The following is a 20,873-nucleotide window of genomic DNA, read 5'->3' on the forward strand; positions in this document are numbered from 1 at the left end:
GCTAGAATAAATTAAGTTGGTGTGACTCCCATAATTATAGAATCACCAGTATATTCCTTAGGTGAACATAAACACAAGTACTATAATAAGTAACAAGCTCTATGCACTTTGCAAATATTATCTCATTTAATTTTCATAATGAACCTTGAGACTGTTACTCCCATTTCACAGATGGGAAACTAAGGCTCACGGAAGTTACTTGACCAAGTTAATACAATAAACTGGAAAGCCGATATTCAAACTCAGGACTGTCTCCAAAGTCATGATGATTGAATTAAATCATACTGTCACAAATACACTTTAATGACTGCTTTGCCAGTGAGAATACACTCAAACTCCTAATTCTGCTTTCTGTACAGGAAGAGTTGTAGCTTTATTTTTATATTGAATACTTATAAAATGATTAACTTGTGTATATGGGGAAGGTTTAGAGAAACATGTATTCATTCATCTTTATTTATATAAATCAACTGGAAACATAAAATGTTGTTATAAAACTTACCATTTAACATCAACAGATTGTCAGTTCCTGGATGTGGATAGCTCAATCGACCTTTAAAAAGACAGGAAAGGGAAGTTTGAAGATTATGGAACTGTTTGAAAAGCAAAAAAATGGAAGGGGAGTAAGGAGGAGAAATGTATTGAGCACAGTACAGTTCTTAAGGAATAAAAAATTAATGTTTAGCTCAAATTGTATTAACTAAAACTATCCCTGAAAATTGAAAACAAAAAGAAACAGTTAACTTTAGTTCTTAGAATATAAGAGCACAATGTGATTTGGGAGCAATGCTTATAGAATAAAGCCTATTTGTTTTTTTTTTAATGTGAAAACGATGTAGGTATCCTAGTCTTTCAAACTTAATATAGGATGTGAAATTTTAAAAAATATTTTCAAATCTGTTTGTAATTTTTGCTAAAGATCTCTTTTCCCAAAAATGATATTTGAAGGAAAGAAACTTACATTCTTAAATAAAAAACCAAAATATCATAATAAAAAATAAGCCCCCAAAACTTATCACAACTTACCATTGAATTCAATACGATTTTATCAGTTTCATTTAAATAAAGAAGTTTAATAAAAACATCTTAAATGTTTTATTACAAATGATATTGGAAATTTAACTTGTTCAAAGTTTATAAATGTCATAAAAATAAAAATATAAAAAATGAAAATATTAAAGCTGAAGAGCATAGTACTTCTTTTGAGTCATCCTTCATTAGAAGTTTTGCATTTACTAAAATGCGGAAGGGACAGTATACTGTACTACATACTGCTGTGGAAGAGAAAAAAGGTATCCATGAATAAACTGTGGTTTATCCAGCAGTTTTACATCATAACACTTATTTGATTAAATGCCAATAGTGAGGATGATCGTTGTTTGTAGTCCATTAAAATACAGGATTTTCCTCTAATGCCTGAATCTCTGATAGTCTATTAGAAAGGTACATGAAAATCCATTTAGAAAACTTCTAAAAATTAAGTATTTGTGAGATTGCATTTCAGCAACCTTTAGCACAGCCCTTTAAAAAGACAATATGATAGTGTGTAATGCACTGACACCAGAGGGGGGGGATCAATAAATATCTGAATGGATTTGACATGATTAGTAAGGAGTACAGATTAACTGCATCTACCTTTACCACTTCAGCAAGTACTTTATACGCTAAGGGTCCTTTCCAAAATATCCCATGCAAAACAGATATTTTCTATTGGCTTTTAATTATGAAGTTAAAGAATTTGATTATCTCCAGTGCAAGAGCCAAGTGGCAAAGGTAAGCTAATTCTGACATTAAAATAGATAGCTATGTAGGTGTATCTGCATATATATATATATATATATATATATATACACACACTTATACATACACACACACTTCATCTGAGCTCTAATTTAACTACACATTTTGTTTTCAGACTCAACATAGTTAAAGTAAATGTTTCTGTCCTTCAAAGGACAATTTACCACCTCTCATTTACTCTTAAATTTCATGCAGCAAAGACATTAGTTAACTAAATGACCTCAAATAAAGCTGTCATACTCTAAAAACATACAAATACGTTTATTGTTGTGATACTTTAGTATGGAGTAAGAAATAGAAGAGTATGCACAAAAGGCACAAGACAGAAAGAGTCAGGAAGCAGAGCTTTCTTAAACTGGATTGCAACAGCATGGAACAGTACTTTGTCTGAAGGATCATAGTTTATTTTGGAAATATGCTATTTCTAAACATCTTGTTGCAGCTGACCAAATTTACAGAACAACTTAAAGCCATGAAAAAAATCACTGTTATTTCTTACTTGAGATTGAAAATCAAAATCCCTACAAAAGTGGCAACCTGTATTGCTCCGATCAGTGTAACAAGTTCATTAAGTCTTGTATACTGATAGTGCAGGATGCTGAGGATACACACATGAGTGAGATACAGTCTCTGCTTATGATGTGGTAGGAGAGACAGACACAAACATGCAATTTCAATAAACTCTGCCAAGTGTGAAGAGTTAGGTACAGTATGCTATATAAAAAAACACAAAGGAGTATTTAACCAAGCCCAGCGATTCAAGTAAGACTTCCAAGAAAAGTAAATTAAGCAAAGCCTTAAGACTAGTTCCACTTCAAAATACACTCAACTTTCAACTGCCACATAATTATCTTCTAATAGGTTCACTGTTCACTTTATTTGTCCCAAGACACAGGTAACAAGATATTTTCATTACTAATAGTTTTTTGACTTCTGGTCTCTGAATGGACTTAAAAGGCACACCTTACGTGGAAAGTTCAAAAGACAGATATCTATTTGCAAATGGATATACATCTGTAAATATGTTCTAAAATACAATTCTCCAGAGAAGAAAATCTCTCAGTATAACTAATGAAATATTCCAAAATGAAATAAGCAAATTTAGACTGTTTTAAAATTACCCAATTACTTTTCCTCTGCCACAGTGAAATACTAATACATCTTTACAAGTCAACTTTCACAGCTATATTTTACATGGGATAGTATTAAAATTACTTTAATTAAGAACCTGCCAATTGATAGTAATAACTAACACTGGAGGGCTTATGATGTGCCAGGAGCTTTTCTAAGTTCTTTACAACCAATTATTTAACCCTCATAATAATCCTGTGAGTTAGGTACTATTATCTTCCCACTTGAAGATAAACTTTGCCACAAAAGGTTAAATAGCTTGCCCAAGGTTACCCCACTGGCAGGTGGCACTGGCAGAATTCGAAACAGGCAGATTAGCTCCATACTTAGTCACTATCTTATAATGACTTCCTAGCTAATAAAATAATCTGGAGAAAAGTATGCATGGTTGGTTGTAGGGTAAATTCATCCATTAAAAAAATTCACAGAATGATTATGTAGCATAATAGCTAACTTATACTTTAATATAGAAAAGAAAAATAAGAAAAAGCCACATTGCTATAAAACCAATTTCTCCCTATTATCTAAGGGCCTGTGGCACAGACCGGTAGTTGTAGACTAACACCTGTTTCTGTCAATACTAGGACACCCAAATGGACAGACACAGGGCTGCCCAGAGTAAAAAAGTAAATTTCCCAGCCTTCCTTGTAGTTAAGTATGCCCATGTGTCTAAGATGTGGCCAACAGGATGTAAAACAAAATTGGTAAAGTGAAATTTCTGGAAGGTATCCTTAAAAGGGAAGATCTTCCCCCTTTCTTCTACCTTTTCTCCTGCTTGTTGGAATGCAGAAGCAACAGCTCAACTGAATCAGCCATCTTAGATCATGAGGCAGAAGCTGGGTGTGAAGGATAGCAGAACAGCAAGACAGAAGGACCCTAGATCCATGAAAATCACAGTACTGCTTCTAGGAGTGTTATGTTTATGTAAAAGAAAAAAAACTTCTATGTCGTTTAAGCTGCTTATGAGTTTTCTGTCATACCAGAAGAAACTAACCTTACAAATAAAGTCCTCTAGTAATGAGTTTGGGTAAACTGAATTTTAGGTAACTGGGCTATTATTTATTATTGTGAAAATATGATAAAGTATAATAATTTAAGGTGGTTTTAACATATCTATAAGTAATGGGTATATACTACCTCTTGGTACTTTTTCTTTTACATTAAAATACTATAAAATTTAAAATAAACAATTTTGAAAAATATATATTTATTCTTAGGTGTCAGTGAATAACTAGAGGACCTACAGTCTCAAAAATTGTCTTATTAGTCTATTATGATTTTAATATGCATAATACATATATAAAAAGACAATTCATGTTAGCCATTTCAGATGCATATTAGAGCATCAAAAAACACTGAGAAATATGACAACTGCATACAACTTACCAATTGTAAAGACAAATTACCAGTTACTAAAATTTTAACAAAGCAGTATTTAAAGACCTGCAATAAGTTAGGCCAATATTAGACTATTCACATATATACATTTATTGATATATATCAACATATGAGTTCTTTCTCTAAACAACTTACTACCAATAAAAAGAACTTACCAAATAGTGATAAAATTATAACATTTCTTATTTCACTTTTTCCTTGGATTTAAACATTCTTTTAAGTTATAGAAATATGAATTGGAAAGGATAAAATGAAGCAATCACTTCCTCAACATCTCTTAATGTTCGTGTATTCTCAAATTTAAAGTCTCTAGTTAACAAGAAGATATCCATCTGATGAAGTATCATCTTATTTCCTTTCCCAGATACCATACTCTCTTGGTTCTCCTCTATCAGCAGCCACTCCTTAAGTCTGCTTTGCTGTATCCTCTTCCTCTTTTCAACCTTTAAATGCTAAAGCCCCGGTGTTCAATCCTTGGACTTCTCTTTCTACACTGCCTCTCTCTGTGATATTATCTACTACCAAAACTTCATATGTCATCTCCAAGCAGATGACTGCAACTGCAACTCTCTACCTCAACTCCATATTTCCCCAGATCAGTATATAGCACTTTTTTCCATTAGTTTGCTCATCCCAAAACCTTGGGTTACCTTTACTCCTCACTCTGTCTAAGCTGTGTATAAATCTGTCAACTGTTCTATTATCAACATACAGATCAACCTGATTGCTCTTCACCAGCTCCTTCACTGTCTCCCTGGCCCAAGCCATCCCCATCTCTTCAGACTGCCAGAATAACCTCACTGTCTAGTCTCCACTCAGCAGTCTGTGTGATCCTTTTAAAACCTAAGTCAGCTCATGTTGTTTTATTGCTTAAAACCCTCCCGCACTTAGAATAAATATCTGGCCCCTCGTGCTCTACCATTCTAACCACATTGGCTTCTGCTATTACATAAACATACCAGGCATATTCCCATTTCAGGCTCTGTATTATTTCCTCTCCTTTCTGTTTGAAATGCACTTGCCTAGATATGACAAAAGCTTGCACCTCTCACTTCACTTAGGTCTTTAAGAGATGCCATCACAGACCATCCTGTCTAAAACAGCAGCTTCTTTCTTTCTCTATTCCCTTGACACTATGTTTCTTCCTTCATAGCACTGATCCCTGTTGTCTCTATCCTTCATTCAAACAGATGCATAAGGGCAGGACTTTGTCTTTTTTTGTCTTTTTTATTCCCTACTCTAGCATCTAAAACAGAGCTTAGTACATAACAGACTCAAATATGTATTAAATGGATGAATGAAATAGCTCATTCTGTTATGTGAAGCATAAGCTCAATCTAAAGCACAGTACTATATATGTTTGTATGTGGGGCATGGAAAGGACATTGTCTCAGTGAATGGAAAAATCACAGAACAAGCTTTTATCAGTTCATTTCTAAACCCCTTAAATATGGGGAGGGGAGGGAAAAAGACAAGTCTTGCTTTTTGCTCTTTGCCAAGATTAATTTTTCCCTTCTCCACAACTGTTTTCTTTTTCTTAATGAGTACATCCAAAAAATGATCTCCAAAGCCCCAATATTCACCGTTAATGATGCCTCATTACTGATGAGAAAATTGCTGAAGAACAATGCCACACATTCTGCCAACTCCTTTTAATAGGAAAAATAAACATTTAAATCGCATATTAGAATCATAAAGAGTTTGAGTTAGAACATTAAACCAACTAGTAAGAGAGGCAGTATGGTGTGGTGGTTAAAAGCACAAACTCAAGAGCTATTAAATTCCACCACTTACTAACACTGAAGCTTAGACAATTATTGTTAGTAAGCCACCACAGTCATCCAACTGTAATTGTAAATTAAGGGTAAATATCTACCCTTAGTTGTGAGAATTAAATAAATTAAATAAGTTAATACATACATGTAGAGTCCTCAAAACAGTGCTTGGCATACATCAAGTGCTCAATAAATGCTATGTTATATATTGTATACATATATTAAACACACACACATACACACACCCTCAAATGAAAAATTCTAATACTTCCTTTTTATATGCTTTAAATAAAGCATTGCTCCCACTGGTTTGGTACACTCTTTTCATATTTTTTTCATTATCTACATTTCACCTTTACTTTGAAATCTAATTAGGAAAAAAAAAAAATGGTTCATAGGAAGCCTGGTAAAAGCCACTCAGAATGTGGTCATTACCAACCTTGAGTAACTCCAATCTCTGCTCAGATCCTATGGGTAGGACAGTCATTCCTGACCTCACTCCCAAATCTCAATGCATGCCTCATAAAAGCCTAAGAATAAGATCATACAAATGTAGAAAATACCCTTAGATCCAGATCCCAAGAAAGCAACAGAATCATTCCTTACCTACATCTAATAAAAGCCATCAATCTACTTTAGTTTCCAGGAAAATTAATCAAGTTAACTAACTCTTAATTCAGGATCTCATCATAATTTTTTCACCTAATAATTATTTATAACTTTTAAAACTTTTATCCAATTAATGACTAGAAAATATATTAAGAAACACCAAGAAACATAGACTACCAAAAAGTTTATTTCAAGTAAAGTAGAACCACAAAGAAAGACAAAAAAACACAAAAGGCTAAACCAAAGTCATTAATCATCTGGTAAGATAATGTATTATCGTAAAATTACTTCAATAAAACTGGTACTAACTGATATATGCAATTAATGTTAAAATCAAGTTGCACTAATGGTCACAAAACTTTAAACTGTAAAAGGGTTTACTAACAAAAATAATATTAAGAATAACAAATGAGCAATCAAACATCATCAGTGGCAGTATAAACTGGCATAAAACTTAAAAATAAGTTGCAATATACATCTAGAGCCTCAAAAACAAATGTATTAAGTCTATTCTATGGAAATAAACTCAGAAAGAGCTCACTGAGTTTTATTTAAAAATTGAAATACCTAAATGTCCAACTGTAGGCGAATGGTTATACAAACTATTTTACATGTGTGTAAATAATTTTAAAAGTTCTAAACAAATAATGATAAAAAATTATTGTGGAAAAATGTTTAATCATTCAGCCAATAATTTATTGAGCCCCTTCTATTTGCTTGGCACTAAAACAGATGCTGATTAAAAATAAAGCAAAAACAGAAGTGGTCATTGCTCCCATGACACACTATCATGTGAAAAGTTCTATACACTGAAAAAAAAAAACAAAAAAAAACCAAAACTGACTGAATCAAAAATAAATGAGAAAGGTGCTCAAATTAAAAACGGATATGGTTCCTTAACAATCTTTACCAAAGTAACCTACTATTGACTATAGTGTTAGGGAGGCTTCACTAAGGAGGTAAGCGGACTAGGGGTTACAGAGACTTCCAGCTGAACACGGAGGACTGAACACAGTGCTCATCTCTGCTGCTTTCTGAAACCACTAAAATAACAGCACATTAGAACAAAGAGAATGGGAACAGATCACAGAAGAATCATATCAACACTTTCAAAAGCTGTGAACATGAATGGGTGAGTGGTAGCTGACTTTGGAGACCAGAAATCATTGAAAGCACTGAAAGCAAAACTGGTGTGTGCCTGGGGAAGATTATCAACAAACAAGCCATTTACTATAGCAGAAACCTGGAAAGGTTCAGAAATAAGAAGCTCTGGTTATTACTGAGAGTAGATATGAGTAGAACTGAAAACAGGAAGGCTGATGATTGCTTGTCAGTTTCTACATGAACCAGAGAGACACGCAGCCCCTCCTTTGGCTCTTCTAAGAAGGCTAGTAGGCAGGCCTACAGCTCCCAGGCAGAAGAATGGAAGACATACAACCAGGTTCATTCCACAGACCAAAAGAAAAGACATGAGTACAGACACTGTGATAGTTCCATGATTGGCTTACAGTAATGCTCACTAGATTATAAGCCCTAACTACATACACAGTTTCCAATCACCATTTTTGTCTTATCTTTAAAAATGAATGGACAGCAAAGGATCATAAGATATTTGACGACAGCCTCCAGCATGAGAAAACAAACAAATAGAAAAGAGGAACTTAAAAGAAGCAGAGACAATACAAGGAAATGGAAAAATAATCTTCAAAACTATAATACAGTGTTTAAAGATAAATACTCCAGAGAAATAAGATCAAAGAATAAAAATAGGAAAGTTTTCAGAATTTTTTTAAAGAGGGTCTTAAAAGTTGTTCAGAGAAAAATTTTAAAATAAAAAAATTATTAGAAGGGTTGAAAATAAGAGATGAGGAAACCTTTCCAAAAGCAAAACAACAGATAAAGCAATGGAAATTAGAAAAGCAAATGATGAGTATAGGAGGCTTAATATTTCAAGAACAGGAGTTTCAGAAAGAGGTAACATAAAAAATAGAAGGGAAGAAATTATCAAAGAAATATGGAAAATTTCCAAGAACTGAAGGAAATTAATCTCTTAAATAGGAGGGCTCAATGAATGTGCGGTGCAAGAAATAAAACAATGAAATGGAAGGAAGGAAGGAAGGAAAGATGGAAGAAAGGAAAGAAGACAGGGGAAGAAGACAGATAGGTAAACCATACATTGGAAAGACCCGCATTCATCATTACAAAATTTCAGAACCACAGGCATGAAAATATTCTAAAAGCTTCCAGTAAAAAAAAGCAAAAATTAAAAAACAGAAAACAAGACAATCAATCATACAAATGAACAGGTTTTATAATGGTATTATATTTACAGTAGCCCTGGAAGTAATGAAGCATTGCTTTCAATATTCTAAATTACTAATATATAATTCCACATCAGCCTATCATCTTATGTAGGTAGAATAAACATGTTTTCGTACATACAAGTCTCAAAATTTATATCCCACCTGAAGGAAGGTTCTGTAAGACAGGCCCAATAAAACAAAGGCATAAACCATTAAGAAAGCACATGGAGATCAGGACATGAGTTCCAAAGGAAAAAGGAATTCCTGGGATTAGGGAAGTCCCAAAATGACAGTTACGGTGGGCTACAAGGATACCTACAACAGCAGGAAAAAAAAATCTATCTAAATGACTATTTGATGTTTTTACATGTATTGAGAGCAGCTTCAGTGTTCTATAAATATATTTTGGGATGAATTAGTGACTAGTACTTAGAAAACTAACCAAACAAACCAAAAGAGATGATGATTAATTCCAGGAAAAAGAAAGTTATATGAAAAAGAAAATGTTATAGTACAGAACATATGAAGTGCACCTATGAATAATATTTGCATTATCATAGTAAATATACCCTCTAATTTAAACAAAAGTGGTCCTAAAATAATTTTGAGAGGACAGAGCAGGGAAAATGTTGGGGTATGGGTAAGTTAAAGTATATAGTCAAAAGATAATACCTAAAATGTAGGAAATATAAAGCATACACCACTTAATATTTACAAATAATTACATGAAGAATTGGTAAAATAAAGTTGAAAGTGGCTACATCTAGGAAACAGGAATCAGAAGTAAACAGAGAAGAATGAGGGAAAAGACTTCTATTTTTAGCTCTGTAAGTCTTACGGCACTATTTCACTCTTTTTTATTTTTTTAATTTTATTTATTTATTTATTTATTTTTCACTATTTCACTTTTTAATCTATGTACATATATTTTTCTTAACTAATTTTTTAAAAGCTAACCCAGTTGGAGGGAAGGTAAACATTGGAATATCTCAAATATCTTATGCTAACATATTTAAAAAGAAAAGACTAGAAAAATTTTACATCAAAAATATCAAACGTGGTTATTTTAGCTTGTGGAACTATTGATGATTTCAAAACTTTTTTTTCCCGAGTTTTTCCAAATTTCTTTTAATGAATACATACTACTTTTTGTAATAAGAAAAACATTTTCAAAAGGATAAAGTCCTATACTCTGGAGGGAAAAACCTTCATTAGAGATTCTCAGATCCTTTTCAAATACCATAAGCAGCTAAAATTCATAGGCCTAGTTATCCCATATACTTGCTTTTATCACTGCAAATTCTATATAAAAAGTATTCTTTTTGTTTTTATTTTCAATTTAAAAATAAGAGTTATAAGCCCATGTTTAAAGTTCTAAGAAAGATGCTTTGTGTGAATAACAAGCTTTTAATGAACACATATATGCCCTGAATAAATAAATGTGATTTTTAAGAAAATTCATTGCCATTTCTGTGTGATGGGTTTTAGTTTTTAAAAAAGAAACTGCAGTCTGATGTAACTCAGATCATTTAGTTGAATATTCAAAGATGCTTGGAAGAAATAACAACTCAACTATACTCTAAATTTAATAATATTTTTGCTAATTAAGACACATACATAAAAAGAAATAAAAATTTAAAATCTCTATCCATGATACCATATTTCAAATAAGTCTTCTAAAACAAGAACTTTTACAGCCACACTTTCAAAATTTCCTTTTCAATCTGCAGGCATTACGACAGAAGGTAAACTCTTGTAAATCGTACTTTCCTTAAGATGAACTAAATTCTGAGTAGTTGGGGGTAAAGGTATCAGGTATGTCACAACAGTGATCAACTCTTAAAGTCAGAATACATATAATAAAATGTATATGGCTTCTATATAAATACAATTTATTCCAAAGATAATGATTTTTTTCTCTTTATCAAAGACCAGTGATCTACAGGAAAAAGAAAAAAAAAATCAATGAAGTAAAGGGAAAAGAATATGTAAATTCTACTTGCTCCTTTTTAAAATAAAAGGAAACATTTTATTTAAAAACTGAAAGCATACATAGCAATCCATCCTTAATTATCTTTTTTTGAAGACATTCTAATGAAATGATTTTTGTCTATACTTTTTTTGGCACTTGTGAAAATTTTGACTCAGGAACCACAAGTGGCTAAAGAAAAGCAAAACTGGTTCTGAGAAATGCATGTCTCTCTCTGTCAGAGTGAGTAAGCTAGGGCAGTTTAAGAGGAGCCATGTAACTACTTTGGCATGGATATTATTGGTATCAGTTTTATTATTCACTCTGCTGTATTTTAATAAATTCCACTAAAATTTTAAAAATTCTTCACAGATCTCCTTGCTCTTGTTCTCCTATATGAGAGTTTCTCAAAGTGTACTCGTTGCATAGTCTGCAATGCACAATCTCTAGGAGCAGGGCCCTGAAACCTGCCCGTTAAACATGCTCTCCAAGTTTGAGAACCTCTGTCCAGCTTAGAAGTTCTTAAGTTCAAAACGTAAGTTCTCACACCAGACGTTTAGAAATTTATACAAGTTATTTTGTGACTCTGTATTTCAATTGTATACTAAGGCAGGCGAAGAGAATCAGAGGGAAAAGAGAAGTGTCTTCTTCGAAGAAATGCGCAAGAATTTACTTGGTACTACCAGGACCATTAGCACCTTATAGAAGTCATTCCTTATTTTCTCAGGGGTTATTTTCCTTAAAATAAGCAGAGATTTTTACTTCAGGAGTCTTAGGAGTTTAGCAGTCAAGTAATAAAAATGATGCTAGATATATAAAAACACATAATAAATAAAAACATTTTAAAGGCATCCACTTCTAAAATATGTTGGTATTGTAAAATCATGCTCTAAATCCTTTTTCCCGAATTCCCCTGAATTGTTCAGGGAACATTAGTAAAGGCATTGTGACTTGCTGAGACAGATCCTCCTAAGATTGTTATATAAGCTACATTTCTTCCTACTGTTCTCAAATGATCTTTTATGCGCTTAAATTAAATTTTTTTGTTTGCCCTTATGCTTTGGAGGAGGGGGTAAGCAATTTTTGGTAAAAAATGCTTACACAGTAAGACCTTTTTTGTAAATTGCTGAGAGCAGAGAGGGAAGAGAGATTAACAATAATCACTGTCTTGTTCTTTTGTTTAAAGGGGAATGAACTGACCCACACATACATAAAAAGATCACAGATTATTTAAAATAGGTATGCAAACACAAAACTGCAAAATCACAGAACTGCGCTTGGCAAAGCATGATTTACTTTAACCATTAAAAGAATTTATATTTGTCCTTTCTTTGAAAAGGAAAATATTTGTCAAAAATCAAGACAGTCATCAGAAAATAGGATGTTCATGGTGAGAAACCACTGCAGAATAAATAAAACAGATCAGTCAGTGCCACTCGTACTAAGGAAAGTATAAGACAGTGTGTTACTGTTCACAGTACAGAGGAAAAGGCAGCAGCCTCCCCCCAACTCCCCCCAACCCTTGGACTGGCTGAGCGGTGTTATACCCAACCAGCATCAGGCAGCCCTGAACAATCTATGCCAGGACTAGTCTGCTTTCAGTTCCTCAGTTGTGATGAGCTCTTAAATACAACCTGGTCCCTTTGTCTAGTTGACACTTTCCCCCCAATATATTTTCATCTTTGTGCTGCTCAGGTTTCAGGTCTCAGCTTTCTTTACTCCATAGCTACGTTAGGTACCTCCACCTATTACCTCCCTGAACACTTTATAACCTCTCTCCACACTATTTCTAACACTTGTAGCTATATCTATACATAATCCGCATGTACTGCATGTATACATCATGTTATATTAGTATATTCTATGTATCTATGTATATTACACATATAAGGTCTCTCTTTCCCCCTTAGGCTGTACATTCCACATTCCACAAGAACAGAGACCACGTCTGTTTCACATAATGCACAGCAGGGTCTTGGACACTGCCTGGTACAAAAGTAGAATAAAAGGAACAAAAGTGGAATAAAATACATTCAGAGCCCCATCTTTGGTTGCCATCACTTCACATCTTCAGAGCCTTGACAAGACCCTTCCACCTGCTATGCCAGACTATAAAGACCTTAACGTTAAACAATGACCTACTGACTTGTAAAAACCATCAGGCTTGCATTCTGGGCTTACGTGGGGGTGGGAGGGTCCTTCTGTTAGTATAATTAGTCAGTTATCAGTCATGCCAGTAACCTGCCATAGACTTTCTTTGGATTCCGGAGAGCTGCTTGATTGCTTTTCTGTCTATCAACATTAACTCTCACCTGAAGTACTTTCTCTTTCCCTTTAGAGAAGCAGAACCAAATGCAAATTTAGTTTTTGCCTTTCATCTCTGTGGAAGGCAGCCTCCATGACGGCCTCCGCTGATCCCTGCCTCCTAGTAGCCACAGCTCTTGAGTAGCTGACTCCTCCCCAGCTGAGCAGGGCTGGCCTATGTCGCTAGCAGGATGTCATGGAAATGATGGTGTGAGACTTCTGAAGCTAAATCATTGAAGACACTGGGGCATTCGCCTTGAGCTTTATCATTTGCTCCGGGGGGAATCCAGCACCATGCTCTGAGGACACTCCAGCAGTCCTGTGGAGAGGTCCACGTGATGAACTGAGTTCTCCTGCCAACAGCCTGCACTAACTTGCCAGCCACGTAAGTAAGCCATCTTGAAAAAGGATCCTCCAGCCTTAGTCAAGCCTTCAGATGACTGCAGCCTCACTGATATCCTGACTGCTACCTCCTGAGATCCTCACCAGAACCAACCAGCCAAAGTGCTTCTGAATTCTAACCCACAGAAACTGCATGTGACAATAAATGTTTATTGCTGCTTTAAGCTACTAAATTTGGGGGTAATTTGTTATGCAGCAATAGATAACTAATATAATCTTTCATCACTCAAGTTCACACAGAAAATTTTCTAGAAACTTTCACCATTAACACAAAGGGAAATAAGAAATTCATTTTTATTTTTGGTTTTTCAAGTTTACCCCACAACTCCCTTCTCCTTCTTCATTAGATCCCATAAAGAAAGACAAAGCAAATGGTTGGTTTTTTTGAAAATATTTTAGAAGGATAAAATAAGATTCATTCTGTTTTTTAGAAAAAAGAAAAGAATTTCCTTATATTAAATAGAGAATAGAATTTTCTGAAAGGGATGAAAAGATAAGAGAGATGGGATAGAGGCTGAAGTGATGACCTAAAGATCAGGAATGGAAGGGAGGAGAAACAAATTCAGGGATTGGTTTCGCCTATTTGTCATAACCTTGCTTTCGCAGATTTTACTGAGGCCCAGCACAAAGAAGATCTGTAATGATCAGAGTGCGGGGAGGAAGATACACAGTATGATATCCCAGAAGGCAGGGAAATTTGTACTAGTAATAAAAGAAAAAACCAAGTGGAAGCACTTGGTATCAAGATAATTTTTAAAAGGTATATGATGGCAATTTGGCAGAAGTACCAGTCTTATTTCTTAATTCTATGTGGAGAAGCATTCTCAAAATGTTTTTTTCTTTTATTTTCTTTCTCTGTTCCCTGTCATAATAAGTGTGGAACATAAAATACTCCAATTAGAAACAGAGATTTGTCACCATGATTCCTAAAGGTGGTGATAAGCATGTTTTTCCCCTTTCCACATCCAAAGATAATTTTTCTAACAAAAGAATTTTGAATTAACTTGAGTTTTTTAATTATTAAATTCCTCTTAGCCTTATGCTGCTTCCATTTTCTTTTTCAAATTCTTCTTTCTAGGTTTCCCTCCACTTTTATTATAAAACAGGCTAGAAAAAAAGAAAAACTGAGATAATTAATAGTGAGATAATTAATGTTTTCTCTTAACATGTTCAAAGGGCTTTTTTAAGGAAGACTGGGAGAAACAACAATGAAAAAGTTTTAATTATTCACTGGTAACAGTTAATACTGACTTTATCTTGTATTACAATTTCTAAGGGTTTTCTATCTACAGAAGGCAAGGAAATAAACAGAGGGAAATTCTTCATAATCACAAGCTGCTTGCCGGTTTCTATTCTTAAACAGTGGATCCAAGACAAATGCCGCTGGAACTGTTGGGATAACAGTGAAAAAAAAACAAGCCCTCAACTACAGATACTCAAAAAACTAGGCTGAATATCAGTTAGAAGCAACCGCTCTCAAAAAAACGAAAAACAAAAATCAAAATATAATTATCATTATTAGTTTGTGAGCAGAATTAACATTATCACACATCATTGACAATCACCAATGATCCCCTGAGCTTCTCTAACAATAAAGGAAATAGAAAGACAAACTCCTTCACAAGCAAAATCCAGAATCAGAACAAAAATGTTTAGATATCTGATCAATATTGCCAACTCAGCCAGAGCCATCATCTTGCTGCCAACTCTGAAGTTCTAGAGTGTTTAGGCTAACTCTTGTAAGGTAATTCTTGGCTTTACAGAATTAAAAACGGAAAGATTACAAAGTAACCCGTGGTTTTGATTCAATGAGAGATGCTGAGCCAGAACCAACCAGTTAAGCTGCTCCTGAATTCCCGACCCCCAGAAACTGTGTGAGGTAATAAACATTTATTGTTGTTTTAAGCTGCTAAGTTTTGGGATTGTTTATTAGGCAGCAACAGACAACTATTCACATAGTTTGCTAGATTTTCACCATTAATGTAAAAGGCAAGGAGATACTTTTTATGAAGAAATATAATTACTAACATGTAATGTGCAGACAAATGAAAACAAGTATGTTAACGGAATTTCTTCAGATACAGTTAACTGTAACTGTGATGAGACTGATAGTGTAAGATTAGTGGGGCTGATTCTTCCTAATTTGCTCCAACTTTTACGAAGAGCTTCTCTACCTTGAAACACTTTCAAATCCCTATGATATGACACGTAGAAGAAAAACGACAAGGGAAGTTAACCTAGAACAATTTTAGGATGGAATTACTGCAAACTGCGAATGCAAGTATTCCAAGAAAATTATTATTATTTTTTAAGATTTCTGTATTTGAAAGAATTCTAGAATAGTGACTATAACACCTTTAGATCCATTCTTCATCCTTTGGTGAACAGACGAGCATCTTTAAACAGTGGTTTTTTCTTAAATGACAAGTCAAGAGACGTAAGGTTTACATTTCTCTCTGTATAAATTGACATAAAGCTAAATAAGGAAAAAGTATGACCTTTCATAAAAACAAGGGTTCTTATTAACAAACAGAATTTTATAGATGAGATAGGTGTTACTTAGTGCTCATTTTCATGTGAAAAATGATAAGCAGACAAAATGGTGGATAATATAAGAAAATAAAAATCACTTACCCTTAAGAGGATCATGCTCTGCTCTCATAATATCAATAAGGGAATTTTCCAGAGAGTGCATATTCAAACTGTCATACATTCGACTTCGATCCTAGAAGAGAAGAAAAAAAAGAATATAATATATGCAATTTTTTCAGAAAGTGATGATTAAATACTATCTAAATCTTCTTACATAAAATAGGACATCTGACTAATATAATATTACTAGTCAGTTTGCATCCCAAGACAATACCAATACCTAAGGATCTCATGAGCTACAATATCTCTTGTACTGGAGGACAATATATTTCATACATTTATCTCCAAAATCACATATCAAAAGCAATCTTATTTCATTGGCAGTATTAATGCAATATAGTAAAATAATTTCTGTCGTTATCATTCTCAACTTATAAACATTTCTGAAATGTTATACGCACAGAAAGCATTTTTAGTTGTTATTTAACTTTTAAACTTTTCACATATATCTAGGAATTCAGACACTGGCACTTGAAAAATAAATATTTGAGGTGAAAGGGCTTAATTCCATAGTGCACCATACTTTAAACATCTATCAAACATCATATGTTATTTGATTTAATAGTCAGAATTTCATAATGAATGCATAAACATCTTAAATAGTAAAAATCAAAAACATTAAATACCAATATTGGAACCAAGACTAACATCTAGAATACTTATATTTAAATCTTGCTCTCTGAAATTCTCACATATTGGCCTCTGCATTTCTAAATCTTCCCTCCCCTCTACCCACCCCTGCAAAAAAGGAAGGTGGGGAGAAAAGGGTGAAAGAATTCTCATTGCAGCAAGTTTCCTATACCATCAAGTCTCAGAACGAAGTCTTGTGTGTAGTTGCAAGTTTTCTTTGCTGAATGTTATATCCCTCAACTTGCTTACTAGAAAGAATTTGATTCTTTAATGCTCATGAATATATACTGTATTCTGCTCAATATACACTCAATATACTTGAACAAATACATATATAGGGAACCATTACAGCAAGCCCTGGCCTGTGCTCCTCAAATCACCAAGCAGTCTACTCCCAAAATATGTCAGTGCCAGCCCCCACTCATTTAGGTATGTGCGTGTATGTGTGCTTGTGCAGTGTATGTAAATGAAGGAGAGGCAGGGCAGGCCATTTTTAACTCTCAAAAAATGATTAACATAGAAAAAGGAAAGGGAAGAACCGGAAAAATGGAAAAAACGTTTCCACAGAGATGAGAATGAGGCACTTCTTAACCTGGGTCTCTGAGCTTCAAGAAGGACCACGAAATCTGTGAGAGTATATATAATGTTCTGTACATGTATGTACCCATATTTTTTTTCTGAAAAGGTTTATGGCTTTCATTAGTTTTCCAAAGGAGTCCACAATCCAGAGAAGATCCAGAACCAGTCTTTTAGAAAGCTGAGGAAAAACATAAGAAGCTTTCCTGAGAATATGTTGATTTTTTATTCTACTTTGATGTTTAAATCAGGGTTGGGAGCTTTTAAAAGCTAGGGGGACAGAATCACTACTGTAGACTAAACAAGTTGCTGTCAAAGAATTTGAAAGTGTGAAAAAAGTAACAGTGAATGGAAAGACTGCTAGACTTGGAGGACCTTACTGGAGTTTTATCACTAATTACCTACATTAGTACCCCTTACTTATTTTTACTTAAAGACTCCTGAGATACAACACACCCATCAGTAATAGGTGTTCACTAGAACAATGATCTTGATTGGTGAGGGAGGCACAGAGAATCACTGAGCTATAACAGCGGTTCCCAAACTTGAGTATGCTTCAGAAACATCTGGAAGGCTTGTTAAACAAACAGGTTGCTGGGACTCATCAACAGTCTGATTCAATAAGTTTGGAGTAGCCCCTGAGCATTTGTATTTCCAGTAAGTACCCAGGTGATACTGAGACTACTGGTCCAAAGACCATACTTTAAGAAGCACTGAGCTTCTTAACCTGAAGCTACTAAACCTTTTTAGGCTCTGTGCCATCTTCCAGAAAATAAAATAATCATGTCGAACTAGCCAATGCCTAAAGTCCACTTTAAGAATAATAGAAATAATAGAAAAGCAAAAGACTCAAAGTGGTATATAATAAATAAAACCGGAATAGAGAAGAGCAAAAATGAGCAAATATTTCCACCTTTGTGTTTCTACTGTACTTGTTCATAGCTAATTTGTTGGTTTTCCTGCCTCTGCCACTACACTTCTAAGCTAATTAGGGGTAGGGACCTTCTAATTATGGAATATAGCTAGCTCTCAAATGTTTGTTGAATGAACAGTACTTTATCTTTACCATAAAAACTTTGCAAAAATGTTTAAGTTTAGCTCAGTGAGGGCAAAGACTGCACTTTTAAATGGTAATTATAAAGGACTATAAAGCCTTCTCAGAATCCTCCATGGAATAGGTACTCAAATGTTAAGTAACTAAACTGAGACAAGTATCAGATATTAATGTGACCTTGCTATCAACTTGAATTTCCAACCACACAATGAAAGATTAAGTACTACTATATTCAAAGCTCCAAAATGTACTTAAAATAGAATTTAGGGGCTTCCCTGGTGGTGCCGTGGTTAAGAATCCACCTGCCAATGCAGGGGACACGGGTTTGAGCCCAGGTCTGGGAAGATCCCACATGCCGTGGAGCAACTGAGCCTGTGCGCCACAACTACTGAGCCTGCGCTCTAGAGCCCGCGAGCCACAACTACTGAGCCTGTGCACCACAATTACTGAAGCCCATGCGCCTAGAGCCGGTGCTCCGCAACAAGAGAAGCCACCGCAATGAGAAGCCCGCGCACCGCAACAAAGAGTATCCCCTGCTCGCTGCAGCTAGAGAAAGCCTGCATGCAGCAACGAAGACCCAACGCAGCCAAAAAAATAAAATAAATAAATAATATTTTTAAAAAATAGAATTTAAAAAGTAAACTGTCATGACAAAAATTGTTCATGTAATGGAGCAAAAAAAATCTCAAAAGGTATGCTGTATCATATAGGTTCTAAGATGGAGTATATTCTAGATACTTTATTTCTATTTAACTTAAATTCTTACAAAGAAAATGTGTTATGGTTCAGAGCTATCTTCTCAGGCTGATATTTTCTGAACAGAATCAGACCATGCCCTGTCTTTAGTCAACCTATGAACTCAATTAATGGTGACTATTAATACCACCCAAATGATATTTCCCACACAACTTCTATTTATTTATTTTTTTGGCCAGCCACTACTTCCATTCCAAAGAGTATGCTCTTGCTTTACAGCACAGCAAAATTAATGTAGAATCCTACACAACTGTCAATGCCATGGACAATATTTAAGGTATGAGGAGAAAATATTTAAGCAAGCTATTCAATAAATATCAGTGACCACTATATGTCAACTCTGATAACTCTTATTCAAAAAAAAGCTGCATGTATTTATAGCTTTAGCTTTAATGCGTACATCCAACTGAAATAGTGAGATGCCCACTTATAAGGTCCCTTATTTTCCTTTGCATATCAAGTCTTTCATCATGAAACAAACTCCTACTTCAGCAAAGAAAACAGCAAAGCTATTTTAAAACTGTTAACTAAGTTATACTTTATTAAGTATCAGCTGCATCCCACATGATTTTTAAATCACTAAACACAAAATAGCCTTGAGCAGGCAAAGAGCTCATGACATCTCAAAAGTCACTTTCTGGATAATGAAACCTAGAGGTTCATGTTAAAAACATACAGATAATTCCATTAAGTAAAATGTGGGGATTAAAATACGACTTCTGAAAAAAATACGACTTCTGAAAAACAAATCTGATAAGACAAACACTCATGCATTCTTCTGAAATAGGGATATTAGAAAAAAATTGTGTTCACATAAACTACTATTGGTTCAAAAACTAAATGGAAATCCTGAAACCATTTTAAAGTAACCATAAATGCACCAACACTGATTACCATTAAAAAAATATGGAAAATCATGGCAATGTAACTTACATTTATTACTACATGGCTATTTGAAAACAGCCAAGATATTTCACAAAAGTAAGAATCTCTATCAGGAAAAGTTTACCCAAATCTATGTTAAGTATGAAAGCTATGTGGCAAAGAATCAACTAAATGGGCTTTCAGAAACTGAGATTACAGTATCCCACAACAAAAATGAACAGGCAAAAATTAGAACACAATGGTGGAAAAACTGTAATTTCTTATATTCTAATATTTTATTATTTTCTTCAACCCAGACATTTGCAAAGACTTATGGAAGCAACAACAATGAAGTCCTAGAAAGACTGAAAAACATAGAAAGAACAAAGTCATCCTAATTTTAAAAAGGATGACCTGAGAAAGACTACAAATGCTGAAAAATAACTAATGTGTTCAACAATGATATTAAAATACAACAAAAGGAATTTGAACTTAATTAAAAGGGAACTTTTTTATGGGATGCTGTATTTTTGCTTTGACATATCCAAAATCCTGTTTTACTTCAAAAGAAGTGATTAAGTAGAAGCTTTTCCTTTTGACAATGATGTATCCTTCCTAAGAAACAGGAGGTGGATTATAGAAAAAACCTG

The 20,873-nt window shown here is 34.1% G+C and overlaps 1 protein-coding gene across 14 annotated transcripts in view; it reads right to left on the reverse strand.

Annotated features, from left to right (window-relative positions):
- Window positions 1-20,873, reverse strand: part of CPEB2 (cytoplasmic polyadenylation element binding protein 2) — a 64,370-nt gene that overhangs the window by 33,473 nt on the left and 10,024 nt on the right. For 11 of the 14 annotated variants that reach the window (XM_082461982.1, XM_082461986.1, XM_082461984.1 and 8 more), the window contains 2 exons: window positions 16,326-16,416; window positions 503-553 (listed from right to left, as the gene is read on the reverse strand). In XM_082461982.1, the coding sequence (XP_082318108.1) occupies window positions 503-553; window positions 16,326-16,416 (142 nt within the window). The remainder of the gene's footprint in view (window positions 1-502; window positions 554-16,325; window positions 16,417-20,873) is intronic. The other 3 variants (XM_082461987.1, XM_082461979.1, XM_082461980.1) reach the window with 1 other exon arrangement.

Source organism: Balaenoptera physalus (genome assembly GCF_965194825.1).
Source record: "Balaenoptera physalus genome assembly, chromosome: 5".
Classification (NCBI taxonomy): Eukaryota; Metazoa; Chordata; class Mammalia; order Artiodactyla; family Balaenopteridae; genus Balaenoptera; species Balaenoptera physalus.